The sequence below is a fragment of the Serpula lacrymans genome (genome assembly GCF_000218685.1).
Source record: "Serpula lacrymans var. lacrymans S7.9 unplaced genomic scaffold SERLAscaffold_5, whole genome shotgun sequence".
NCBI lineage: Eukaryota > Fungi > Basidiomycota > Agaricomycetes > Boletales > Serpulaceae > Serpula > Serpula lacrymans.
The window spans coordinates 170,889-197,254 of NW_006763294.1; the positions used below are offsets into that span (position 1 = coordinate 170,889).

The 26,366-nt window shown below is 44.9% G+C and overlaps 9 protein-coding genes across 9 annotated transcripts; 3 read left to right on the forward strand and 6 right to left on the reverse strand.

Moving 5' to 3' along the window:
- Nucleotides 1-112: 112 nt before the first annotated feature.
- Nucleotides 113-2,627, forward strand: SERLADRAFT_447381 (uncharacterized protein; the record flags this gene model as incomplete). Its single annotated transcript, XM_007316224.1, has 4 exons — nucleotides 113-203; nucleotides 305-801; nucleotides 859-1,443; nucleotides 1,501-2,627. 4 exons carry the CDS (start codon nucleotides 113-115, stop codon nucleotides 1,789-1,791), a joined length of 1,464 nt encoding a protein of 487 aa, XP_007316286.1.
- Nucleotides 2,628-3,235: 608 nt separating this feature from the next.
- Nucleotides 3,236-3,656, reverse strand: SERLADRAFT_384370 (uncharacterized protein; the record flags this gene model as incomplete). The annotated part of the gene is made up of 2 exons (XM_007316225.1): nucleotides 3,236-3,382; nucleotides 3,444-3,656. Coding segments are annotated over 2 exons (233 nt in total), but the record flags the coding sequence as incomplete, so codon positions are not given.
- A 719-nt stretch (nucleotides 3,657-4,375) lies between these two features.
- On the reverse strand, nucleotides 4,376-5,242 carry SERLADRAFT_435956 (uncharacterized protein; the record flags this gene model as incomplete). The annotated part of the gene is made up of 1 exon (XM_007316226.1): nucleotides 4,376-5,242. One exon carries the CDS (start codon nucleotides 5,240-5,242, stop codon nucleotides 4,376-4,378), a length of 867 nt encoding a protein of 288 aa, XP_007316288.1.
- Nucleotides 5,243-5,598: 356 nt separating this feature from the next.
- On the forward strand, nucleotides 5,599-8,611 carry SERLADRAFT_447384 (uncharacterized protein; the record flags this gene model as incomplete). The annotated part of the gene is made up of 15 exons (XM_007316227.1): nucleotides 5,599-5,615; nucleotides 6,216-6,406; nucleotides 6,472-6,567; nucleotides 6,639-6,738; nucleotides 6,791-6,921; nucleotides 6,977-7,173; nucleotides 7,229-7,391; nucleotides 7,446-7,601; nucleotides 7,657-7,677; nucleotides 7,728-7,774; nucleotides 7,831-7,889; nucleotides 7,945-8,081; nucleotides 8,139-8,184; nucleotides 8,241-8,391; nucleotides 8,461-8,611. The coding sequence occupies 15 exons, from the start codon at nucleotides 5,599-5,601 to the stop codon at nucleotides 8,512-8,514; spliced, it is 1,566 nt and encodes a 521-aa protein (XP_007316289.1).
- A 283-nt stretch (nucleotides 8,612-8,894) lies between these two features.
- Nucleotides 8,895-12,144, reverse strand: SERLADRAFT_447385 (uncharacterized protein; the record flags this gene model as incomplete). The annotated part of the gene is made up of 7 exons (XM_007316228.1): nucleotides 8,895-9,265; nucleotides 9,293-9,702; nucleotides 9,765-10,036; nucleotides 10,093-10,464; nucleotides 10,528-11,085; nucleotides 11,139-11,594; nucleotides 11,661-12,144. 6 exons carry the CDS (start codon nucleotides 11,727-11,729, stop codon nucleotides 9,348-9,350), a joined length of 2,082 nt encoding a protein of 693 aa, XP_007316290.1.
- A 74-nt stretch (nucleotides 12,145-12,218) lies between these two features.
- On the reverse strand, nucleotides 12,219-14,449 carry SERLADRAFT_462828 (uncharacterized protein; the record flags this gene model as incomplete). Its single annotated transcript, XM_007316229.1, has 4 exons — nucleotides 12,219-12,817; nucleotides 12,874-13,057; nucleotides 13,126-13,564; nucleotides 13,617-14,449. Coding segments are annotated over 4 exons (1,966 nt in total), but the record flags the coding sequence as incomplete, so codon positions are not given.
- Nucleotides 14,450-18,634: 4,185 nt separating this feature from the next.
- SERLADRAFT_435960 (uncharacterized protein) lies at nucleotides 18,635-19,528 on the reverse strand (the record flags this gene model as incomplete). The annotated part of the gene is made up of 6 exons (XM_007316230.1): nucleotides 18,635-18,652; nucleotides 18,709-18,825; nucleotides 18,889-19,029; nucleotides 19,078-19,170; nucleotides 19,215-19,375; nucleotides 19,429-19,528. The coding sequence occupies 6 exons, from the start codon at nucleotides 19,526-19,528 to the stop codon at nucleotides 18,635-18,637; spliced, it is 630 nt and encodes a 209-aa protein (XP_007316292.1).
- A 131-nt stretch (nucleotides 19,529-19,659) lies between these two features.
- SERLADRAFT_462829 (uncharacterized protein) lies at nucleotides 19,660-20,930 on the reverse strand (the record flags this gene model as incomplete). The annotated part of the gene is made up of 3 exons (XM_007316231.1): nucleotides 19,660-20,058; nucleotides 20,117-20,155; nucleotides 20,208-20,930. The coding sequence occupies 3 exons, from the start codon at nucleotides 20,815-20,817 to the stop codon at nucleotides 19,811-19,813; spliced, it is 897 nt and encodes a 298-aa protein (XP_007316293.1).
- Nucleotides 20,931-22,978: 2,048 nt separating this feature from the next.
- Nucleotides 22,979-24,078, forward strand: SERLADRAFT_407024 (uncharacterized protein; the record flags this gene model as incomplete). The annotated part of the gene is made up of 5 exons (XM_007316232.1): nucleotides 22,979-23,088; nucleotides 23,135-23,190; nucleotides 23,344-23,457; nucleotides 23,513-23,760; nucleotides 23,818-24,078. The coding sequence occupies 5 exons, from the start codon at nucleotides 22,979-22,981 to the stop codon at nucleotides 24,076-24,078; spliced, it is 789 nt and encodes a 262-aa protein (XP_007316294.1).
- Nucleotides 24,079-26,366: the final 2,288 nt, after the last annotated feature.

Consider the following 26,366-nt stretch of genomic DNA (forward strand, 5'->3'; position numbering starts at 1 on the left):
TCTAGACTCCCGGCCAACAACCAGCGACAGTGGCGGCCCAGAGTCTCCAACAGACCCCAGGCTTGCTAGAGACTATGGAGACAGGTTTGTCCCTTCAAGAGACTCTGGTGACATGCGCACTTCCTACCACCTCATGGATGAAGGCGGCCCTTCCACTCCCTCGAAGAATAGAATAATACCTACCGAATCAGACGCTATAAAAGGTGAGCTTCTTCCGTTAAGTCATTACTGATGTCTCTGCGACTGCAGTTACTGTCTCAGCGTCTTTGTAAATACACCCACTGATCGTCGTTGATTTATCCAGAGCAAGCCAACACTCTGTTTACGCATGTTCTACACACAGAAGTTACGCCACCTTCTCCACGACGGCCTGCCTCACCTACGCGTCCCACGCAAGCCACATCGTCGACTGCAGTCCCTCCATCAACCCCTACTAGGCGCCGGATATTTCAATATAATTCGCCATCTGCCTCCAATCCAGCAACACCCACTCGCCGTCTGGATGCTCCAACTGATGAGGCGTACTCAATGAGTCCAGTACGCGCAGAAAGTCGACATCTTCTCGAAAGTCCGAGACGCCAATTGCGTAGTGTCTGTAAAACACCATACAGAGTCCTGGATGCCCCAGAGCTTGCAGACGATTTCTATCTCAATCTAGTCGACTGGTCAAGTACTAACGTACTTGGTGTAGGCCTTGGACCTTGCGTATATCTCTGGACTGCTCATAATGCCGCCGTATCCAAGTTGTGTGACCTCGCTCCTACTAATGACACAATAAGTTCTGTATCTTGGGTACAAAAAGTGTGCACTATTTAACTTGGACTGTCAGGCACGTAATCTGAACAATTTATTTCTCAGGGCACTACACTTGCAATTGGTACACTATCAGGTCGTTTACACATATACGACGCCAACACTCTTCAACTTCAGCGCACATATCAGCAAGCCCATAATCAACGTATCGGAGCCATTGCATGGAACTCGCACGTGCTCAGTTCAGGCTCCCGAGATCGCATGGTGCATCATCGTGATGTGCGGGAAGCTACGATGAAGCCGTTCAAGCGCTGTGCCGGACACAGACAGGAAGTTTGTGGACTGAAATGGAGCGGAGATGGGGGACCACAAGCAGCAACTCTTGCGAGTGGCGGGAACGATAATAAAGTATGCATATGGGACTTACGGGGCTCAAAAAGAGCAGCAGGACTTGCCGTTGGTGGGAGTGGCAGTGGCAGGTCAGGCGGGAACAGTAGTGCAGGAGAAGATGCCGGTGGAGATGCGCCGTTATGGAAATTTCACGAACATACTGCTGCCGTTAAAGCCCTCGCATGGGACCCGCATGTTTCTGGCGTCCTTGCTACTGGTGGTGGAACCCAGGATAAGCATATACGGTTTTGGAATACCTTCAATGGCAATATGCTGAACGAACTAGATACAGGCAGTCAGGTGGGTGTTCTTTATCGCCTTTTTTGCCTCAATTATTTTTTAAACCGATATTTCTAGGTTTGCAACCTGATATGGTCTTTGACTTCCCATGAGCTTGTTTCTACCCATGGTTTCTCATCTACCACTGCACAAAACCAAATATGCATATGGAAGTACCCCACTTTAAACATGGTGGCTTCTCTCACGGGCCATACTCATCGTGTACTTTACCTCGCTATGAGCCCCGACGGCGAGACAATAGTGACCGGTGCAGGAGATGAGACCCTTCGGTTCTGGAATGCCTTCCCAAAGAAGGAGAATAACGAAAAGAAAGAAAGTCGCCTAGATTACGGCCGCCTCATTCGATAGGCATCTGATTGTCGTAGATCTTGTTCGTCAAAAAAATCTGCGCGCTCTCGCCATCTTCCTTCGACAGCCCGCCATGACTTCCCCTTGCATCTGTTTCGCTCACGGTCCTCCGCACAAGCTCACAACTCACCAGACTCTACTGAACACGCTTCCATGCTATGTCGATCTACGCCAACTCCCCTCATCCTCCGAGGTCACGACTACGTACATACATATTATATGACTGCTATTCTGTATCAAAGCAAGCCCATACTATAACTACTGCTAGCTATGCCTTTTTTATGTTGTCTTCACTTTGCTTCTTGTAAGGGTTATCGAGACATGTTTTCTTTGTATCCTTTTGATTTGGACTCGCTATACTTATACCCTTGTTCAAAGTTTCAGAACACTTGAACCGTCGCGTCAGAAAGTCCGTAGTGGCACTCTTTGTAAAATCGCAAGATATCATGACGAATGGTACATGGTACAATAGATAGTTTGTCAAATTCGAACCTCTCCTGCACCTGCTTTTATCCTGTTGCTTCAGCTAAGCTGCGCTCACGAATAAATTACACCGCGAAACATATAGAACGAGATATCGATAACAAAGAGAGAAACATCGAGTTTTAAAAAGCAAAAAATAGACAGATTAGAGGGTATAAGTGCATCAAAATGGGCGGACAGGGGTGGATAAAGAGAATGCATCACCGCGTGGCCGAGAAGGGACTGGAAATACAGAAGAGGGGGTTGCAGCGGTAGGTGTGACAGATGAAGTGGCAGGAAGCAACTCGCTAGAGGTCATCTCACGGCCTGCGAGAAGGTAGGCTATCCGTAGTTCCTGTGATATCAACCGTCAATAACAGAAAAGTTGTCGAAGACGACATGGTTCAAGTGCCCCTCGGCCAAAGGAACAATGCAAGAAGGAAAATAGGCGGTCCTGAACATACCTCGAAAGAGTGTTTATCATACTTTGGAGATGCAGATATAATCATAAAATAATCGGGTGGGCCTGGTGTTACAGTCGACGTTGTAAATGCCGTAGCAGCAGAGTCTCGAGCGTAAAGAGGAGATGTAGTGGGTGCTTGTGATAGAGTTCTGCCCGAGTTTGCGGGCATGACAGGAGATGGATTCAATAAAAGTGAATTTGGAGGTACAACATTTCCTGACAAGTAAGCATAATGACGGAGTTCCTAAACATGAAGTGACGACACGGATCAGTAATCTACACAGTGGAGACATCAAATCGACATTGAACAAAAGCGTGATTTGAGGGACGTAACGATAGTAATTGAGAAGAACACAATGCAGAACAAGCACACACCTCATGTGAGAAATTATTGTACAGTGTTTGGGCAGATATGCTCTGGAATTGATCATCGCCAGACGAACGCGTCACTTCAAAGATATGTGTAGTTGGAAGCTCAGAAAAATCTCGTGTCTCTGTTACATTTGTTCCCGAGCCCGATCCCACAGCTTCAACTGGGATGGGCTGAAATAATCGAGGAAGGCCCAAAGCGGTCCGTGAACTCTCTGTGGTGGGTTCTTGTGGGCATGGGACGGGTGGTCTTCCTGTTGTCGTATAGGCTTTTAGATAATCCTGAACCCGCAGCTCCTGAAGTAAAACAGCATGACAGATCAGAATAACGATTATCAAGAAGATGGGTGCTGGATACCTCGAAGCTTTGTTCCGGGCCAGGTACTCCTGGAGCCACTACGATGCTCATGAAGAACTCCCGACCCCTCGCCGTCATATCTAAAGGAGAGGTCATATCGAAACCGGGCGAAAGAGTGAGTTGCACGCCCGTATTCTTACAGTTCTGCGCGCTTCGTCGGGTTTGACGAAAAGTACAGGGCTTGGTTCAGAACAGCTAGATGTACTTGGAGCAAAATGTCGGTCAAGCCAAAGCACAGAATATGGCACAGGATGTATTACGTAATAAAAGCGGTGATACCTTGCACGTGCGAAAATGCGAAGTATGATTATGTATGTGAATAAGGTAATCAGGTCTTGCGATACTGGATCTGGCACCGGTCAGTCGCTCCGGTCATCCGTACTTCGCACGTGTCTGATTACATGTCCTCCCACAACGACAACTGCACAACACTGCATGACGTTGTTAACCCGTTTATCGCGCAATGCACCTCAATGTGAAGAAGACCCACTGGAACGGGAAGAAGTACAGATGAGAGTGGATCATTCAATGGTACGAGCCATTTGCCACCTACCACAAGCTTGCCAGGCGTGTGGTAAAGTGAAAGGTGGGCACGGTTTCCTCTCGATGGTTGCCAGTATTAAGATGACATGCCATGTTGCAAGTCTCTGAAAACGATTGGAGTGGACCGCGTGGAAATGACAGGATGCATATCTCGCTATGCCGGAGTGAGAAGATGGCTTACTTACATGTCCAATATGTACAATTACCCGCAGAAGACTGAAAGCTACATATGCTACTATTTAGAACTCTTGTGATCTTGATTGGTGCTTGCCTATTACAGGTGCCAGGGGTGCCCGGAGGGCGATACTATTGTAAATGCGGTGCAAAAACATAACGATTGAACAATATTGGAATAACAGCAGTTTCACTGAACTATGTACTGCGCAGGTCTACGGAAGACTTGCTACAAAATTTATCAATCTGAGTTTTTCTGAAGATAAATTGCCCCTCCATACTGTTGAACACTCATCTTCTTCTTCCATGTACAATACCACAGTCTCAGCATTCTCGCCAGAGGTATATGTGAGATAAGATACAACCATGGACATCGCCTCTGCAGGGAGGCCAGATGGAACGGCCACTAGAAATCGAACATCGGATGGGGTCTGGCAAGCGTAAGGTATAACTGCTACTTTTGAGTATGGCATAACGATCGCGAGGAAATCACGAGCAGCAAGAAGCTGGCTTAATTGTAATTTCACCTGGCCTTTATTCTGTGGGTGTAGAGGAAGAAACAAGCGTAAAATTTCGATGTCTTCTGCATGTCGGGAGGTTTCGCGCTTTGGTCCACTGAGTGGCTCTTGTGTCTGGGCGATTTGAATGATGTGAGTGAAGTTGTGTCCACTATTTGCCCGTAGGTCGGAGAGTTCTTCATCAGAATCGACAAACGCGACAAATAGACCTGGAATAATCTCTTGCAGGCAGCGTTTGCTGACCGGATCCAACTCAATGCTTTCGTTCATAGACAGAATGGCTGTATCTCCCGTCACTTCAACTTCCCAAGAAAAGGAGTCATAATCCTGCATATAATTGCGCTCCTTCAAAGCGGATTTCTGGGGAGCAGTGCTCCAGCCAGGTAGCTGATGAATATTGCGAGACCTCAGTCTCATCCTCGAAATAGCGAGGTCCAAAGGTTCGAAAGAAGTTTTGACTTGAAGGTTCACGGCACAGCGTTCGCGAAGTGACCGAGGACATTTGGAAGAATTTGAAGGCGATGAGGATGGATGAGGTGAGTGGTTTGTGATTTGTGATTCCATGAGAATATGAATGAGCGTGTCGGTATGAATTGGTTTATACCAGATACGTGTAGTGAAAGATAAAAAGATGAATGACCCGATATTAGGTTGCAAGCTCGAGATTAAGATGATGGGGAACAGAGAGCCAGAGGAGGCCCTTTATATCTCGCAAAGAACAAAAGATGGGACCAGTGGCCATCGCCTAAGGATATGGTCAATACGGTGGCAGAGGAAAGTACGGCAATGTGGACGAATTTGAGGGAATTGTAGGTTGGTTTCATAAATTTCGTTATCATGGCCACGCCGCTTTGTGATTGTGGTAGATAGCCATCAAGTATGAAAACTCACCGAGGCGATGAAGCGCTCTCTCGACCAGCATGACGATCTCATGTACGTACGTACCAGCGACTTGCTTTGGGCGACTCAAAAGCGAGAATAAAGATAAAGGATAGAAGGCGTAGTTTGGACTCAAGACATTCACAGACTACACTTACTATGTATCATTTTGTATTGGAAAACGGTGAAGAAGCGATTGGTTGTGAGCCAGGGTAGCAAAGCGCTTAATAGACGTTGTGGTCGGACACAAGACGCAAGGCCAGTTTAGCGCCCACTGGTGTTACTCACGCGCTTCGAGTCTCGAATCACTGGCACAAACCAAGCACCGCTTAAACTTACAATTCACGCTATCACTCAGCTTTGCCTGGGTTCCTCCAGTAATCAAAGATACCATAGACATTCTTGGTACGGGACACACATACATTAGACATCACGTTAATGGTGCGTGCCAATGCCTCCCACCTATTACCTGAATCGAACTGAAGACAGGATTCTAGACAACCCGAAACCATGGTTATATAGCTTTATCCTCTGGCTCTCATGAGGCAGGAAGCCATACACACCCTTCCCGTCCTAAACCCATACTCGATGGACACGTAGGAACCACAGTCGATACCTCGCATGGAGGCTCTCTCATCATACACGATGGCGGACGCAGTTATAGTTATTCATATGGCTCCAGCGGTGTAAAGGGTCTTTTTCGGAATCGCTATGCAGCCGGGTGCGCCATTTTTGCCTCGATAGGTGGACTTTCCTTTGGGTACGATCAAGGTGTCATGGCAAACATCCTAGTGATGAAAGACTTCCTTGCACGGTGGCCGATTGGCCCCTGGGAGAAAGGCTTGATGAGTGCGTACAAACATTGACATGTATTTTGCAGAATACACCTTGAAATTATTCTCGCTGTGCAATAGCTGCTGTGTTGGAACTGGGAGCACTCTTTGGCGCTCTTTCATCTGGTGTATTGGCAGACAGATACTCTCGACGGCACTCTATTTTCCTGGCTTCTGGTAAGCACTCCAATTAACGATGCGTTTGTTATTTCTGAGTTCGTATGTATCTTATTGGGACACCCAAATAGTCGTTTTCTGCATTGGTTCTGCTGTACAGTGCAGCGCGGGCTCACTCACCGACATTATTTTGGGTCGAGCCATTGGTGGTTTTGGAGTCGGTGCACTAAGGTACTTTTCTTCTCGATATCCTATTCATCATTTACTTAACAACCATAAAAAGTATGCTTTCGCCGTTGTACATGGCTGAAATCAGCCCTCCAGAATTACGAGGCTCACTTATGGCCTTGGAGCAATTTGCTATTGTACTTGGCGTAGTATGTGGTTTTTGGATAGGTTTTCTCACTCGTACTCGTGTGTATCTTCATCTCAGAGCACTTGCGTACAATAACCAAATTTGGCATCATAGTGGAAGGATCAGCTTCATGGCGTATACCGCTGGGCGTTCAGCTGGCTCCGGGTGTTTTGCTCTGTGCTGGCTGCTTTTTGCTACCCCCTTCACCGCGTCTAATGGTCTTAAGAGGCCGAATAGAGGAAGGCTTACAATCTCTAGCTCGTCTTCGTTTGCGGACTCCCGAGGAAGCTGACAGCGACCCTCTACTCCAGGTTCATTCTAATCTCAAAATGCCAACTTCAATCTGACTCTGACTTTTACACATAGTTAGAATTATTAGAAATGCAAGTCGACGTAGCTCTTTTGCAGAAGATGAACATCTCCCAAGATAAGGATGGAGTTCACAACGGTGCTCTTGCATGGGGGAGACTGTTCGATCGTAAATACATCAATCGTACACTAATTGGGGTTATGATGATGTTTTTCCAACGTAAGTTTGATCTCATGATACATGCTCAGTGTCACATCTTATAAAGTGCCACAGAATGGAGCGGTATCAACGCATTACTATACTACGGCCCTACGCTGGTAAAAAACATTGGTTTGAGGGGCGATACTGTGACGTTGGTCGTTTCCGGTGGTATCGGAATAGTACAATTCCTCGCTGTTTTCCCTGCCATCGTACTGGTCGATCGATTGGGTCAGTTTCAAGCTGTATTCACTCTAAATGTGTACTAACGTGATGTTTTTTTCAGGACGCAAGCCTCTCCTAAGAGGTGGGCATACCTTCATTTTTCATTGAGCAGTAACTAATTTGGATTATAAGGCGGCAGTGCTCTTATGTCCGCATCACACTTCCTCATCGCTGTACTAGTGCGTTACCCAATCATTGATTTCTCAAATTCAATTCAATTCACATACGCTTATAGATCCGCCAGTTCGAAGCTGACTGGCCATCGCACTACGTAGCGGCTTGGACAGCGGTGATGTACGCCTTCGCTTTCATGCCCTGGCAAACATACTGAACACTTATTTCTCGTCAGATGTGTGTATACATTCACAGCAGCTTATGGCGTAAGTTACGGGCCCATCGGGTGGATCCTACCAAGTGAAGTGTTCCCCTTGTCAATGCGGAGCAAGGGCGTCTCACTATCAACTGCCTCGAACTGGATCAATAACTGTAAGTAACTTCTTTATTATGGCCCGCGTAGACGTCTAAGCTACAGCATCCATACAGTTTTGATTGGCCTCGTCACCCCAGCACTCTTGGAAATATCTCCAGCGTACGTCGTTTCTATCTCCCTAGCGTCATCCTGTAGCTGATTCCGAAGGAGAGTAGCGCGACTTTCCTCATCTTTTCCTGTGCTTGTTTTGCAGGGTACCTCTGGTCGACACACCTCGTACCAGAGACAGCAAATGTATCTCTAGAAGAAATCGACGCAGTATTCAACTCTACAGCTGGTCAGGAGGATATAATTCTCAAACACGAGGTAGGAAATATATTCCTGAATATGACCCATCCGTGTTGACATCATGATAATGAACAACGATAATCTTAGCTTGAGCGCGAACTCGGTGTGCATGACTTACTCAAGGACCTGGTAGCGGAATAATTTCAGTTTTATCAAATCTGACATACTTTTACACATACTATATATAATATGATAACCATGGATTCACTCACTACTGTTTTTTTATATATGAAATAGTATATTTTGTTCTTCGGTGATCCGAGTTGAACGATCGTCAATCGAAAGTTGATCTTCACACCTTGAGATTTGGCCCGTGATTGTTCGGGTTGTACTGATGGGGACATGCAAGCAATTCGTCTGGGTAGGTAATTACTCCGTTATATTGCTATTGCATAGTACACGCACACAAAAGTAGAGATCAAGCGAAAAGAAATCTCCGAACAGCAACGTAGGAAACTATGATAGACGGAGAAGGCAGGAGGAGTTGATTAGCACATCATCAAGGAATGGGATGGGTTGTACAGTCCGCAGAGGAGCATTGGACACGGCAATGAATCGATAATGAGAGGCATAAGTAGAGCAGCCGACGGTGGTATGAGAATAGAACTTTGAACACGAAAAGAAAAAAAAGTAACAAAAAAGATAATAAAGTACTAGAAGTGGAGACGAAAGCCAAGTTGATAAAGAAGAAACAACCAATAGCCCAAAACCGCCAAAACACACCATTTATTCTTTGACGCTCGCTAATCATAAATACTGACGATGATCTGCGAAGGTGAATAAAAGATCATGGACATGTTCAGCGGAAATCCGAGCCAACTTCTTTCCATCCACTTGTTGAAGTTTTTTTTTCTCGCTTTCAAGGTATTCGATCAGAATAGGTGCCGCGTTTGAATGTGAAACGAAATGGGTATCGAGTGACAATTGATATCAGGAAGCACGGGAACAACTTCGAAGTAAACAGGCGCCCAAACTTAATTGGCACCGTTAACACCTTCATGGACAATATCTACATGCATCTCTTGCGTGAGCTCTGGACCAGGACCAGGACCAGCGACAGCAAGAGCGGTACTGGTATCCTCGCCGAGCAAGATTGCTTCAGATACATCCGGTTCTTCTTTTATATCACCATTCAATGCATCGATGGGGGTAGGGCCATTACCACTTGTAGACCTCCGTGAACCACCTTGAGGTCCTGATCGAGGAGGGTTGGCACAACGATCCTTGCCGTGAGCAATACGCAAGTTCGTGTAATCAGGCTTGTTCTTTACTCCGTCGATCGCTTTGATCGCATTCGAAATATTCGTAAAGTTGACGAATGCACAGTTCCTGAAAGTGAAAGATAGCGTAAATATTTACTGGTCAAACACTGCAAGGGACCATGTACTGACTTTTCCCTCAAAAAGTTGACAAGCTCAATATCTCCAAATTCGCCAAAGTCTCTCTTGAGCCTGTCTTCGTTGAACGACTCGAAGTCCTCAATATTTCCAACGTACACGTTCCTGGTAGCACCCGAATGGACGGCGAGTGCAAGAGTAGGCGGCAGTGGGCCCGAGTTCTTTCCCCAGCCAATCTTCAATCGCCGGTTGTTCAGAGTAAGTCCTTGGTAAGATGCTACCTGGAAGAACGTGAATGCTGCCGCCGGATCGACGAACGTGACGAACTGCAAGGATATAATTAGCAAAACTTAGCAGCGTCGCAAACGGTGTAAACACGAACTGCAATGTGCTTGTCTTGCATATAGCGTATACTTTGCAAAACGCCACCTCTGATTGCATTGCACAAATCTTCTGTCGTGGTCTCGGGATGAATGTTGCCGAGATACACGGTGCGGTTCAAGCCCTGTGCACTAGCCATACTTTGAAGAGATTCAGGCGCGAAAGGGGTATATGGGTTGAAGTGTGCTCCAAAAGGTGCCGATCCCCCTGTGGGAGAAAGTACGGCAGACTGCGCCACAAGTGACTGCGCAGCCGCTGCTTGAGCAGCCTGGGCAGCAGCTTGCTGCGACTTCGGAATATATGCGCAGCGATCTTTGCCGTAATTCACGCGCTTACCAGCCCATGCTGGCTCTGTGGGAAGTGTGTTTACTACCTATCGGTCGACAGTAGGCATGGTTGTGAGCACCAACTCAATGTTGAGGATGAGATTAAGTACCTTAGTCGCCACAGATATGCTCAAGAAATGCACAAAGCCAATATTCTTGTCACGAACGATCTTTACCTGATCTATTAATCCAAATCGGCTAAGATCATCTCTCAATTGTTCCTCCGTTAGACTCTCATCTAGACCTCCGAGATAAACGTTCCTGCTAGCATTGCTTTGGCTGATGGCGAGAGCTACTTGGGCGGGAACAGGAGACGGTTTTCCCCAACCAATCTTAAGCTCTTGTCCATGCAGAGCAAGTTTTTTGATAGTCGCATCTGCGTGGAAAGCAGCTGCCGTGGATCCGTCCAAGAAAGACAGGAAAACGCATGATTTTTCGGGAAGCACACGGATAGACTCAAGGGGGCCAAAGTGCACCAAGTTGAGAAGTTCATCAACAGAAGCAGTTGCCGGCAAGTTACCGACGTAAACGGTCCGCCCTGTAGCATTCGAATTTGCGGAAAGAGCTGCCGTCAGTGCAGCAGGAGAGTAGGTAGCGGGAGCAGAGGGAATGTTGACGTTAAGAGAGAGTTGTCGCGGCTGTTGATTGAAATTCTGAGAGATATCATACTTGAGAAAAAATGAGCACATATCATATAGCAAGGTATAACAATGTAACACACCTGTCCAAAATTGCCCATTTGGTTACCGTATGGGAAGTTGCCAAGCATGTTCATTCCAGGAAGACCCATGCCGAGCATGTTGTAACCAAATCCATTACCATAAGCATTGCCATTTCCATTGACCTGCTGCTGTTGTTGCTGCTGATGTTGCTGTTGTGCAAAGGCAGAGGCTGTATTTGGGCTCAATTGTGAGGTCATCCCATTTGCAGTAACACCTGTGTTTACGGTGAGCGAAGGAGTAGAGTAAAGGGGGTTGCCTGCGAAAGCAGCGGGGGGAGAATTATTGAACCCAGACTGTGAGATACTGGCTTGAGGGCCATAACCATAGTTGGCAAACGCGTCGCGGGTCGAAGCGGTGTTCGAGGAAAGACCATTGGTACCGTTTGAGGCAGCGAAGGAAGTTGGAGACCAGCGAGCTTTTTTGGCATCAGGACCACCGACGGCATCCATAGACCTCTGTATGCGGAAAAACACGAGATTAGGGTGCCAGCTCATGCGGAACCGAGGAAAATTGTTACCGACCTTCATCATGTCGAGATCAAAGCTGTAAGAAGGATACTGAGTTGCGAAAGCTGCCTGTGAGTCGTCCATTGTTGCGGTAAGGAGAGTGGGGGAGGATTACGGTGACAAATGGATGGAGGGAGAAGGCAACGGCGGAATGTGTGTAGAAAAAAGAGGAAGAAGTTAGAGAAAAGACGGTAGATAGATGTAGGGACCGTGGAGGACAGGGAAGAGCACGAATATGAGCTCTTTGATCAAACGAATGTGGTTGAGTTGGTTAAAAAATGACACGCACAAAAAATGGAGTGAAGAGTGCGGTGTATAGATAGATTTAAACTTGGAAACGTTGATAAAGAGAATGAACTTTTCCTTGAATTCACGGCACCCACCCACGAATAATAAAGAAAGACGCAGGGAACGGCGGGCGGCGACGACGAACGCAACGACGACGGAAACGTGAATGCAAAAGTAAGAAGAAAACAAGAAAATCGGTCATTTCCGCCACCCCGCCCTCTCTTTCCCACCAAGCAGCCCGGCCGCGCACGGACCCACCGGCCGCTCAGGCGAGATGCTGCCTTGTCAACGATCCCAACCGTGATCAAGAATAAGGCTGTACAAGTACCTAACTAACAATAGCTACGCTAATCTTTACATATACGTATATTAGATTACAGATCACGTCCCGTTATCATACCTGCCCACAGCAGTTCCTCGTACTCTCTCTCCTCCGCCTGATCTTTCTTGTCCCATTCCTCTTCCTCCTTAAGCACCGCAAGCAGTACGTCTTCATCCACTTCTTGCAGTAACACTTCCTCTGGCTCAGTGGATGGGGACAATGACGTAGTCCCTCGAGTCCGACCACCAGAGATATCGTCTACGTAAGACGACGACGACGACAGGCACGCTACTGAATCTAGGCCAAGAGAGAGCGATGATGGGGGTCGAACTAGCGGTCCATAAATCTCGCGGTACGTCGAGAGAGCCGGCTTTGTAGGCCTTTCACCGTCACTAGCGTTCGCATCCTCATCGTCTGACTTTTCGATATCCTCAGTCTCATCGTTCACTTCCTCCGTGCTTAAATGGCAAGCATAACGCTGTAGTTCTGAAATATATGTCTTCTTGTCTCTCTTCTTCGCTCCAACTATTTCAAGTGCATGTTTGACGCTGGCCGCAGGAATCTTGAACACCGTCAGAAACTCAGAATACCACGAGATTACAAAGATAAGATGACTACCTGATCAGGAGCCACTCGCCATGCCTTCGTGCGCGCTTTGAGCTTGCCTTCTTGCTCTCTAGACACAATAGCTTTGTACACAACGATTGTGACGAATGTCTTCACAAGAGCATAGAGTGACTGTATAAATTGAGCAGAGATGGAACCAACGGGTTCAGATTCGCCCTCAAGAGAACTATACAAGCTATCCATGGACAACAAGAACACTTGAGACATTCCTCAAACCATCTGACAGACAAAAAATAAACCAACCTCATCAACTTCCCAAGGGAACTCAAGTGAAAGAGGCCCATATTGTTATCACGAAGCCATTGGGCATCGACACCCATCTTATCTAACCGAGCCCTGATTCTGTATGGTCGCGTCGTACCACCTATATTTGGATGTCGAATATCGTCTTGGTCCTGGATTTCCGCCTCCTGTATTTCTTTGTTCTCGTGATCATCGCTAGCTTCTGATGACTGTCGTGACTTTTTCCGTGATTGGGTCTTCCTTCCTGGCTTTAGTCGACTGACTTCTGTCACGACTTCGCCTCCTGTGGATTGCGCACGCTTGCGCCGCATGTAAAGACGTTTCTGGTAGCGTCGACGAGATTTAGGGGAGAGATTAACAAGTTCGGGATTCGTATTGTTCGTTTCAGGAGGGACCGGAAAAGGTGGGGTATTCGATGGATCAGGCGCAAAAGCGGAAGCTGATCAAAATGATGGTTAGCATCAGTTTATTGAAGGCCACGAAAAACACACCTTCTCTAGAGATGGCAAGAAGAGCGGGGTCGATCATTTCATCGTCTACCGCTGTGGTATGATTCGTAATGGGCGTGTCCCTCTCCTCCTCGATTCCCTCCTGGGATGGAAATTCTACACCTTCCACATCTTCCCGCAGGAGAGCATCGATAGCTTTCAAGTGGTCAATATCCAGGCGCTCGAGCAAGTCATCCTTACTCCAAAGTAATGTTTTTTCGGCAGTCCATGCCCTGGCTTTAGCTCTCTGAGTATCCGCATCACCTCCCATTCCATCCTCTGCTCCATTTTCCTCGTTTGTAGATTCGTCTTCTCTATTCGTCCTCCGTCTCTTCCTGCTTTTATTTTCTTGCGCTCCCCGTTGGCATTTCGAGTAAATTTCTTGCTTTTTTTGCTTTGTTTCTATCTTCCGCTCGTGTTCTTTCCACTGTCCTGCCATTTCTCCCTCTCTCCTAAGAACCTCAGCTGCCAGCCCTTCCTCTTTCGCAACCCATTCCTCCGACACCTGCATCGCCACATCCCTTTGTGCCCTCCCAACACCGTCCCCTCTACCCTCCATTTCCTCACCAAGAGCCGTTTCTTCCAATATGAACAAGTAATGACATACCTCTGCAACGTTTTTTGTTTTCACAGCTGCAGCAATCAAGTCTGGACGCCACCGCGAGTAAATGGTGAGGGCATGAAAGAAACGGTCTCGCTCGTCGCCACTCCAGGTTCCGCCTTGTCCCTCTGAAGCTAACTCGACATCGTCAGATAAGTCAAGTGCTACATGGCCATCAAGGTGTTCTTGCACTGAGGAGAGGTGTTTACGGAATGACTGGAGGTACACTTGCATCAGCAAATGAAGGAGAGCGTGGGATGACCATTTACGTTTTGCATGTGACCTGGAAATTTGCCAGGTTTTATATACCAAGATAATCGATTATGTACCTATTGTAATCATTGTTATTGTTATAACTGACTACGAATCTCGTTCATCTTGATAGAATCGTTATACTGCCAATATGAACCAAGTACCACAGTGAAATATATATTTTCATGATGCACCATTCAAGTAGAATCGAACAGCATCTTCATGTTTGCTGGCCAACTCCATCAGTTATTTTGACACGATGTAGGGCACTGTGTCGAAGTTATAATGTAACTGTAAGTCAATGACATTTTGGTTATTACGACAAATGTTGATGGATTTCTAAGCCATGTGACAGATTCATTACATTGACATTGCAATACATATATAAAGTAACTACAGGCCAACACTGTGGGTAGTACTGTGTAACGGTCACTGAACGTCACACGAGTGAAAATGGAAAGATGAGAGACGTCTCGAGTGCACCAGGGATCACAGTTTTAAGTCTGCTATTCCTAAGAACACTGGGCTCCCTGGGACGAGTAGAGAGCCCTTATATACATGAATCGGTGTCGGAGTCTAAGAAACTCTAAATAAACTAATGAGCGACAGTAGTTCTACGAGCAATAAAAGAGTGTTAGAATTATGGTAAACGAACGAAAAAGGAAATGTGACAGTAACAAGTAACGAAGTAACACGTATCCGTTACATACTGTCACTGTAATATAGTGATCAAAATCACTGTATTTTAGTAGGCAGATGCACTGTAAATGAGCGAATTGCCAATGAAAATCTCAGTGATATAAATCAATGAAACCGACTATTCCCTGTCTGAGCATTAGTGCATTATATTTTGACTTTCAGTGCACTATACACTGACTACTATTGAAGAATCTCACTGATTAGTAGTGTCACAATCACTTGCCAAATACACTGTTTTATTAGCAACTAGTATCAAAATAAGCATGTGGTACATAATATTATAATGTAGTCACAAGCGAGCACAACATGAATATAGCAATATGAACTTGATGAGCAAAAATGAGACCTGGGACCAGATTGATGGACAAAGAGAAAAGAGTAGGAATTTGGAATATTACCAGGCTAGTTGAGAAGAATGTGACAACAAAAAAATAAAGGCAAGTCCGAGTGAGAGGGTCTTTCAAATTTTCTTGTGTAGTCGCAATTTGGGTGGAATTATGTCGTCAGCCAATTCAAGCTGAGTGTTGTGAGGTGTTCTTGCATAAGATAGTACACGTATGTGTGGGACTCACCGCTAATGCACCAGAGAATTTTGAGGGACCAGCAATAGGAGGGCTTGGGATATTGCTTTTCTTTTTTGTGGTTTTGGCTTTTGATGTGATCTTGCAGTCTTGTGAGTTGTGTCATGGACTCGGAGATGAACTCAGACTTACTTTTGGTTTCTTTGTGAGTGGCTCTGCTTTCTAGTTGTTCGTAACACATGTTTGGGTTTGGGTTAGTATATAAATTATAGATTTAGACAATAAACAACGGGGGCACAGACCATTTTTGCTGTTGAACTTCTGTGGGGCTTAGTACTTGTTGTAACCTTGACTTCAGGCTCCTTTGTATGAGATATGAAGCCAGACAACAATCTGTACAATATGTGATACACTAGAGTAACCTCTGCTTTTTTAACCATCCGAGCCTCAAGAAGCATAAGTAAATAGTATACAGGGCAGGTATGGATAACCTATTTTCACCTTGGGTTTGACCTTTAACAGCTTTGCTGTGTCCTGACAAAACCAGATAAACCCGGTCTCTGCTGAAGCAGCCATTGTTCTCCATGGAGCATAGCCACCACTCCATGGAGTAACCATTGTACTCCTAGGAGTCATTATACTGTAGCAAGTAGCACCTCCGACTATAAGTAGTAGGGGGTTTAGTATAGGAATACCTCAGTTGTTTCTATAGCCTCTCAGGCAGCGGCTGAGGTATGTTACATTACATTTATTAGAGATCACCTTAAACTAACATCCATTGTAGTTTCACATAGGTAAATAATAAAGTTGTTTCTATAGCCTCTTGGGCAGCGGCTGAGTTTCACATAGTTTTATTATGTCCGAGCCTTGTGGTGTGGTCTGAGTCTCCATAGTATGACCCAGTGCATCAGTCTTTCATTTTAAGACATAATGCAAACTTTTACCCACCTTTTCCTTTGTGGCCTCTTCCAAAAAACACTCCTTAGCAATGTCCTCGAGCTCCTTCTGGCACATGCTAATAATCTCAGTATGTTTTTTCATCTTTGTGTCAAACTTGGCTCTGGAGATTTTTTCTAGTTGCTTATCATTCTCTTCGTACGGATGAATATTTTGGCCTGCATCCCCACTAGCTATCATCTCTCCGTAGGCCTCCTCAAGACTGCATTTCAAGTCTTCAGATATTAGTGTACAAGCAACAAATGGAACAAGAAAGTAGCGGGTGAACCGTAAGAGACTGAGTGGCTGAAAGCTGTAAATTGGAGTAGTTTTGAGGTCTATGATCCACACTAGAACTGATTCAATTATTGAGCTTCCTTTGGCACCATAACTGTGTTAGAAATAGTTGTCAATACACTAGCAGGACGTCGGTGTGTAAATGTATATTTATATTACTTACTAGCCAGGCCGTGAATTCATATACACCTGAAGTGGAGCACTAGGCACAGATGCAAGCTTCTTGAAATCACGTCCAAGGCCTGCAGCCTCAAGGTCGTCCAAGAGGTACTCGTAAACAACATTCCCTACCCGTTTTCTTTGGCTAAGAGTGACCTGTTCAAGTTCATCCCTCATAGCAATGATCCGACAACGAAAAGCATGCCAGTCAACTACCAGTGGCCAGTTTTGATATGTGCACAGACAAATGTGATATTGCTGGTCTTATGCCCGCTTGATATCCCCACAAAGCTCCAGTTTAAGTCGTAGAAACCCAGTAGTATTAGACTTTCCAGCACGTTTCAGCTCTCTGTACTTGCTAAATTTGTTGACCAGTTCCTGAGGTGGGTTAGTGTAAGGACCATTTTATTATTTTCTTATCTTCGCTATGTCTTGGTTCTCGAACACTTTTCCCAATACACCTCTGGCTCTAGGGCTAGAGGTATCATTTGCCGTTTTACTTCTCATAGCCCTCACAGGCTTTCTTAACCATCACTACCATTTTATATCACAGATCAGAGACTGGGTATTGCTCCCAGCCAGCCAGCACACTGGGTAGGGACTGGTAGTAGGCATCTCGCCAACCAGCTCCAAGCCTCAGTAAAGCCTGGTTATACTAATAACACCTTATTCAGGATCATACCTCATTATGAGGATACAGTTCCTGAACACGCGTGACAATCCTCTATTATTAGTACAAGTCTCTCACCTGCTGATTAATCAAGTTAAAAGTTGTACGATAGTTGTTCTCTCTTTTTCTTATTGGTCGATTGATTCCTCAGACCACTTTTCGTATATTCTCCTTTTGGTCTGAGGAACGAACAGTTCACTATATAAAGCCCTACCTATTCATGTATGGCTCCTTAGTTTTCTATTACTGAATTTACCCGCTTTACTCCTCAACGAAAACCTTTGAAGCTTACCTCTCAAAGTCCTCTACTCGCTATATTTACTAGCGTCTGTCGACCTCAAGCTCATCGAACCCTTTACTCCCTGCAAGTGCAGAAGGAGACAGTTTTTGTTTCCGTTATAGTTTATCGTTGCCTCACAGTTAGTGGGTACAATATGCTTGCATCCATCTAGTGGACAGACTATGGGTATTTCAGATATGTCTGAAACACCATTACTGACTCGAACAGCATCATCCAAGTCCCCAATTTTTTTTTTCAATGCTGTAGTGGCTGTTAAGTCATCAGGAACTCTGACTGAGGACTGAGAGGCAAGATTGTTGACGCCCAAGTCTTCATCCTCGTTATCTGATTCCTGGTTATAGATATATAGTGGTAGTCAGTTCTGTCATGAAACAGAGGCCTAGAAATGAGCTTACTATCACATGGCAACACTTCCATCTGCCAATAACAGGACTTGGAGGTTCAATATCTATTTCCTCAGCCTTATGCTTCTCACTAATAGTATGAGTATTCTGTTAGTATTTCTGGACTATTGTGGCTGGTTCCTGTGGGACGGCTGCTGAATCAGGTGTCAGGCTAAAATATTAGATGGCTTTACCTTATCTTTCATAGGTTTTCGGCTGCCTGCAGGAACCTGCAGACAGGCATCTGCCACTGTTGTATGCTAGCACACTGCTTACCGGAGATCTTTCCTTTCTAGTAATCTCTTCATCCTGGGGCTCATCTTCATCCATACTGTTTTTGTTCTCATTTCTATTAAGGACTTCGGCCAGTCCGTCAAGATTATAGCCATTAAACTATAAGGATACCACAAGTAATTGAGTATTCCATTAAAATAATTGATAAAAGCAAAATTTTACCTCATCACCGTCGTCACTAGTGGTGGTCTCAATCTCTTGTTTTTTCAAATATTGGACATAGTTGCGTAAGAATCTCCCAATCAGGTCACGCATAGGCCAGTTACTGGGAAACTTCTGTAGATATTTGTATTTTTCTTGAGCCTAATATGGCTTAGTTAGCCAATATCTGAATGCATTTGCAGCACATACCAGCGAAAGAACCATATTGAGGACAAATTGATCTTGATTCCGCAAGGTTGCTGTAACATCAAGGTACTTCCATGACAGCTGACGTGCAACAGCCTAGAAAATGTTTAGATTTATGCATATATGCTGAGACAACCTACTGAAAATGCGTTATACTGCCTTTTTTTCTTGCCTAATTCCATAGCTTCTTGAATATTGTATCCTTTTGGAAAGGATCTTCCTGGTGAACCTTTCGGTTTGCGAATACACCTGCCTTGTTGATGATTGCTGTGGCTCCCTCGCTTTCCATGATTTTCTTTACCTATGCCAGTTGATTTTGATATCAGCGATCAAAACAGAGGAAATTGTACTTACACTGGAGCTGGTGGATTTCATATTTGAGCTCACTGATGTGGGATGCCACAGTGTTGATTTTGCTAGTCTTGTTGGTGATTTTCTTGCTCTTTGGTGCCATTGAATACTGCAAGATGTGAGGTTACAATCAACGTCACTTGGAAGGAGGCAACTGAGATTACCTACCCCGTGGATATTCCCACGGTTTTAGACTTCTGTGCGATTGATCACCAGGAGTACCATTGCTTGTACGGGATGTTTGTGTTGAACTATATGGTGAAAGTAAGGAGAAGTGATGATGGAGGGCATAGTGGATCATTGCAAACACAAAGAAAGAGAAAAAATGATAATGAAATGAGAGCAGACAACTAAAACATGACACAATGAACGAAAAGATTTTGGATCACGAGGCACGAGCAGAAGTGATTTTGGCCGCAAGAGAAACACCTCGCACAGTAGACATCTTGAATCCTAGCTTCCGCATCACAGCCAACAAATCTGCACGCTGAAGAGGTTTGGTGAGGGAAGCGGCAAATATGTTACTGAGATTGTTGGCATCCACACCACTGTAGGCGCTCACGGCGATAATAGGTGAATTCATATTCTTACTATTGGTGCTCTTAATATACTGAGCAGCGCTTTCACCATCCACTAGTAGTACAGACCAGATCAGCTACAGGAAGCAAGTAATATGACGAAAACAACTCACAGACTGGCATGTGCAAGTCCATCAGGATACAATCAAATTCTATGAGACTATCAGTGATTATTCAGAGAACTGTTTTAAAAGAGCTACTCACTGATATCTCCCATAGCCACACTGATAGCCTCCAACCCGTCTGCGACTACAACACAGCGGCATCCAAGGCAAATCAACCAAGTCTCCAATATCTTCGCTGTGATGGGGTTATCTTCTGCAAGCAGGCATGTAAAGGCACGATCACTAGGGTCCGGTCCCTTCCGCAGATCAATGGAATGGACTGATGAAGGCGGTGTAACTTCATACTGGCCGGAGCCTTGACTTGCCGATGGAGGCCAGTTTTCAGAGCTAGAACCATCTCCAGCACTAGATACTGAAGCTGTCCGTAGGCGACTAGGCATAGAATTCCTACGTTTGCTGTTATCTAAATGATTGAGCTTGAACCACTCAACTGCACCAAACTTGGAAGGTTTACGAGCATGGCTGGCCGTACTACCTGGAGTAGAAGGTGGGAGGCTGGCTCGAGAAAGAGACAATGCCAGAGAAGATGGGAAGTGGCTGGAGAAGGAGGATTGGTGGACATTGTCTTCTGATCCAGTGAAGTAGTCATGACGCTGGGGGGTTTCTTGATTCTCTGAGAAACACTTTGCTTCCGTGAATGCATATTTGTTGAGTCCGAAAGTGTGAGTCATGGGCACAAGCTGGTCCATTTTCAATTTACAGATTACATCGTCATTGGCTTGCTTGAGAATGGGTAAATTTTTAAAGCTGAAGGAGCCGAAATCACCGCGGGAGATGAGGCGGCATCACGGTTGTTGGCAACAGGAATAGAGTGGGTGGATGGCAAAGCAGTCAAGTTGGGGCTGTCTGTGGTATGGCTCACGGGGATCGAAGTAGTCAGTTGACGGACAAGAGACGGTGTTTGAACCCAAACACTGAGCTGTGAATGGTTGCCCACACGAGCCGGGTTTCGGCAAATCAGACTCGGGCCCTTTCAAGCATCCTTGACAAGTCACTCCATGGACACTGGCAGCAACACCACTGAAATGAAGCGCTGTTGCTGCAGCCCGGGTTGCTACAGACGGCTCACCAAAGGAGTCAGGGACTGACACTATACAAAAGCAGACCCTATGGAAGCATTGGAATCAGATGATGGTAGCAACAGTTCAAGTCTTGGTTCCGACATGAAGCTGTCAACATTGTTATATGAGCTAGAGGATACTGCAGAAGAAGAGAATGAACTTGAAGATGGTGTAGAAGGAGGTGATGGACTGAAAGAAACCACAGGAGAAGGGGACATATTGGAGGAGAACAACAATGCATTAAATGATCTGAAGTTTGATGAAGATGACGACAATAAGAACCTGCATCTTACGCTTGAGGAAATGGAAAACCAGTTACGCTCATGGCTTGGTCCTGAGATTGATGAGGAGCTATACAATATTCGCAAGTAGATCCTCTCTGTCTCATCTATAAAATAGCTGATAGCTTGTAGGAAATAAAATCATTACTGAGGAAGATCGAGATAACGCTCAAGTCTTCAAACTCAAGATTATGTCTAATATGCCACGACATGTTTTTGATCAAATGCGATACTCTTTTTGCCACAAGATGTCTATCAATTCTGACTGGATCATTCTTCACCGCATTGCCCTGCTTTCAGGCGTTCAACCTCTGGATATTCACTGCTGTATTAACTCCTGTATTGCCTACACAAAGAAGTATGTTTATAACGAAGACTGCCCACACTGCCTTGAACCGCGGTATACTGCTTCACGGAAACCCCGTCATATTTTCTCATACATTCCATTAATTCCTCACCTCCAAGCCATCTTTCAACATGAGGGCTTGGTGCAAACACATTCATATAGGTATCAATACCAGCACAAACCTGGTAAAATCTGCGATGTCTTTGATTGTGCATGGTATCAAACATTGCGACAGCAGAATGTAGTTGTTCATGGTGTGGAACAACCGCACAAAGATTTTGATGGCAAATATGACATTGCATTGGCACTGCCGGTTGACAGCTACTTGTTATTCAAGCGCCGTCGTGGTGGGCCATCTGCAACCCCAGTTCTCCTTCAAAACCTCAACATACATCCCCAAAAACGTACACATCTAGATAACCTCATTTGCATTGGCATTATACCTGGCCCTTATCAACCTAAGGAACTTGATACATTCCTTGCACCTCTGGATGATGAACTAGCCTTGTTAGCAGATGGTGTAGAAACCTTCAATGCGCTCACAAAGGGATATTTTGACCTTCATGCTTACATCATTTTTGAGAACGGAGACATTGTTGCCATTGAAAAATTGCTCAATATCAAAGAACATAATGCTGTTTTTCCATGTCGCTCATGCAACATCCAGGGTGTTTGTAATATCACTGGAAAGGGTACAGTCTATTATAGTGCACTTGGCACTCCAGATGTTGAACACCAAACTCATTATTCTGTGGATCCTGTAACAACCAAGAGTTATTTACTCCGGCGCACACAGGAACACACCATAAAGAAGATGATGGGGAGTGGTTACCCCTTAGGCTGCAGTGAGTTAGTTGTGCTAGACAACAGGAGGACTCGCTGAGTCCTTCCCCATGTATTGCTCTTGTATATATACTAAAATACATGAGGTACTGTACAGTTGTAAATAAAGTTCAAAGTCCGATGGCTAGCATGTGACCGGTCACATGATGAGTCTAGACACTGGTCAGGTGATATGTCACATGACTGGTCATGTGACTATGAAAAGATGAAAATGTAAAGTAAAGTAAATGGTCACATGACTAGTCATGGCTTCTGGTACATGTACATGGCTCCAATCCTACTAAAGGACTGTTTCCAGAAAGAGAAGTATTACACACACATGTGCAAATTATCCGACCTTATGAAGTTGATGGTGCGGTTCGAGATTAGTGAAAAAGAGGTTGATCTGCTGGAAGTGGGACTTATTGAGTGGGTAGAGCATTACAAAGAGTGAGTCGACCACCCAATTATATATGCATATACTGACGGTACATAGGTATTACTACCAATATGAAGAGAACCAATTACCTGTCTGTACACTCCCCATCCATGGTCTGTTGCACATTGCAGCAGGCATTCGTTTCTGCGGCCCTGTCTGGACAAGTTAGACATTCTATATGGAGCGGTACTGTGGCTACCTACAAGCTGGTTTACGCTCACGCCGTTTCCCTTGGAGTAACCTCAATAAACGAGTTCTGCATGCAGCGTATCTAAGTCAACTGAAGCTAAAGTATAACCTAGATGACGAACTGAAGGATTTTCACTCTAGTCAGCACAACTATAGTGTACTGAAGCAAAATGAGAAAATATATCCAGATTGTAAGTCTTATATCTATGTTTACCTGGTATTCCAATGCCAAATTTGCTGTTCAAGATCCAGACCATATCATGTGTAGCCCTTACCATATGGAACATAAACCCAACAGTGATACTAGACGCAGGATCAGCATATACATCCGCGCACTCATTGGTGGTCAAATCAATCAGATATTGCCTCACTTACCTGAAGTAATGCCCCTTTGGGGAAAACTATGCATTGCTGCTGGTGGTGATGTTGTTCAAAGTGCTTTTGCAATGAAAAAGAGCAACACATTATCACAACATGATAATTCTTTTGTGCGGGTATGTGACATGGTTATTTTATTTTATTTCATTTCAACCAAACTCATTTGCGTCAAGTATGAGATCTCTTACACTGTACTAGAACACAGGAATACCACTGTCACTGCCACTCATTATGGTCATCTCGAACAAATACTTGTCTGTCAGCTTGGAAATGATGATTTTTGGAAGGATCTATCTGGTCATGGACTTCTATTGGCAGTCATCACACCATGTAAAACTGAGGGTAAAGATGCATCTTTAGAAGTTGCTGTGTATGGTGGATTAGCAGCTGCCATTGCCATAGACATCCATAACATCAAAGCTGTTGTCGGATGAGTGAAAACAAGAGGAAGGTGGGGAATTATAGACCAAACAAGTGGCCTTGCTTCTGTTGCTTTCACACACCAGGACACAGAGGGAGTGAAATCTGAGTGTTATGACTCCGGACCAGGCTCAGATGATGACTTTATGCAATAGATTGCCTCAAAACTCTTTGATAAAAATTCAGTGATTGATCAGAATGATTAATTGATTTTAGCACTTTGTACATCATTGACTTATTATAATATACAATGAACATCAGTGATCAGTGTTAACGCTGAATACTAGTGATGGTGGTTTCAATGATGCGGTCACTGGGCTTAGATCAGTCAGTAATGAACTAGCTAGCTTTGTAATACAGATATTGACATAAGGATGTAGAGAAGCAATATAAGGACCATTTTACTATTTTCTTATCTTCTCTATGTCTTGGTTCTCGAACACTTTTCCCATTACACCTCTAGCTTTAGGGCTAGAGGTATAATTTGCTATCTTACTTCTCATAGCCCTCACAGGCTTTTTTAACCACCGCTACCACTTTATATCACAGATCAGAGACTGGGTATCACTCCCAGCCAGCCAGCACGATGGGTAGGGACTGGTAGTAGGCATCTCGCCAACCAGCTCCAAGCCCCATCAAGGCCTGGATATACTAATAAACACTTTGATCAGGATCGTACCTCATCATGAGGATACGGTTCCTGAACACGCGTGACAAACACCTATTATTAGTATAACTCACTCACCCACTGATTAATCATTCAAAGTCGTACAATAGTTGTTCCTTTTTTCTTATTGGACGATTTATTCCTCAGACCACTTTTCGTTTATTCTCCTTTTGGTCTGAGGAACGGACGGTTAGCTATATAAACCCTACACATTGCATGTATAGCTCTTTAGTTTTCTATTACTTGAATTATCCGCTTTACCTCTTATCAGAAACCTCTGAGTCCTAACTCCTACATCCTCTACTTGCTATATTCTCTAGCATCTGTTGATAACCAGGCTCATAGAACCCCTTACTCCCTGCAAATGCAGTTGGAGACAGGTTTTGTTTTTGTTATAGTTTATTGTTGCCTCACAAGCAATATATCAAGATCATATGCTGACAAGAACAAGCACGCACATGGAATTAGTAGTGGTAGAAAGCAACTTCTGCACATCTACAACAAATGAGCTGAACTATGAAAGAGGGAAGAGAAACAGTATCAAGCAAAAGTCTTCATTTTTAGTGTCAGTCCTATCATAAATTTGCATGGAGGTGTTGACTATTTCAACCCTTGAGCCGCTGATACCAAGCTCATGGGAGGTGATCTCTGCATTATCACAAGTCTGGGAGTCCAGACAGTTTCTATATAATCTATTGTTGCATATGTTTATGTCAGAAAGAAAGTGGTTCTATTGTGTAGAGGAGTGGACATCGGAGGAGGATGGTGACTCTGGGTGGATGTGTTGGAGGGTGATAAAACAGCGCGTGAGCAAGAGGCCCATTCATGCTTGTGGGAGGGGTCCTACTGCCTAGATGTGGGCTGAGTCGAAGACACTTTTGATGAAACAATATCTTTAGGTTATTGCAAAGTGAGGATTTTGAAGAAGGGAGCTGTATGGCGCTTACTGGAAGTGCCTGGCGGTGTCGATGATGAGAACTGTTGTTAGAAAACCACACACAAAAACAAAGTAACACACAATCCTCCCAGATCCCATGGAACTTGTTTATGGGCTTTGCCTCCTAGAACAGTGGGTGCTCTGGTTGTTCATGGGGTGGTATGTATGACAATCCTTCAAAGTCAAACCCAAAGATGTATGGGTGTGGGTTTTGAGGAGGAGGAATAGTTGAACTATAGAAAATAGGGGCTTTATGACGAGTATAGACGAGCACTACTGTAACAACCAAGAGCTCTGGCGCACAACTCAGACAAGCTATAGAGAGGATGATGAGGGAGTGGTTACCCTTTAGGCTTCAACAAGTTAGTTGTGAGGATACTGCTACGATAACACAATTTTCGGACTTTCCCTTTACTTTTATTTTCTCTGCTTTAACCTTGTACTATAGCTTTCACACATGGTACCACGCGGCACTTCCCCTTTTCTTGCGCCGCATTGCCCTTCTTGTTATTATGGACACAACTCTCTCACACAGTGGAGCTGGTCATATGGGCTAGGCCCCATGACATCATCAGCCACTGTATCTATCAACTGTATAGTACACATGTACAAACAACCCTGTAGTAGTATATAAACCCCAATAGATCCAGGAGACTCCTCAGCGAGTCCTCCTGTTGTATACCAACTAACTCTCTGAA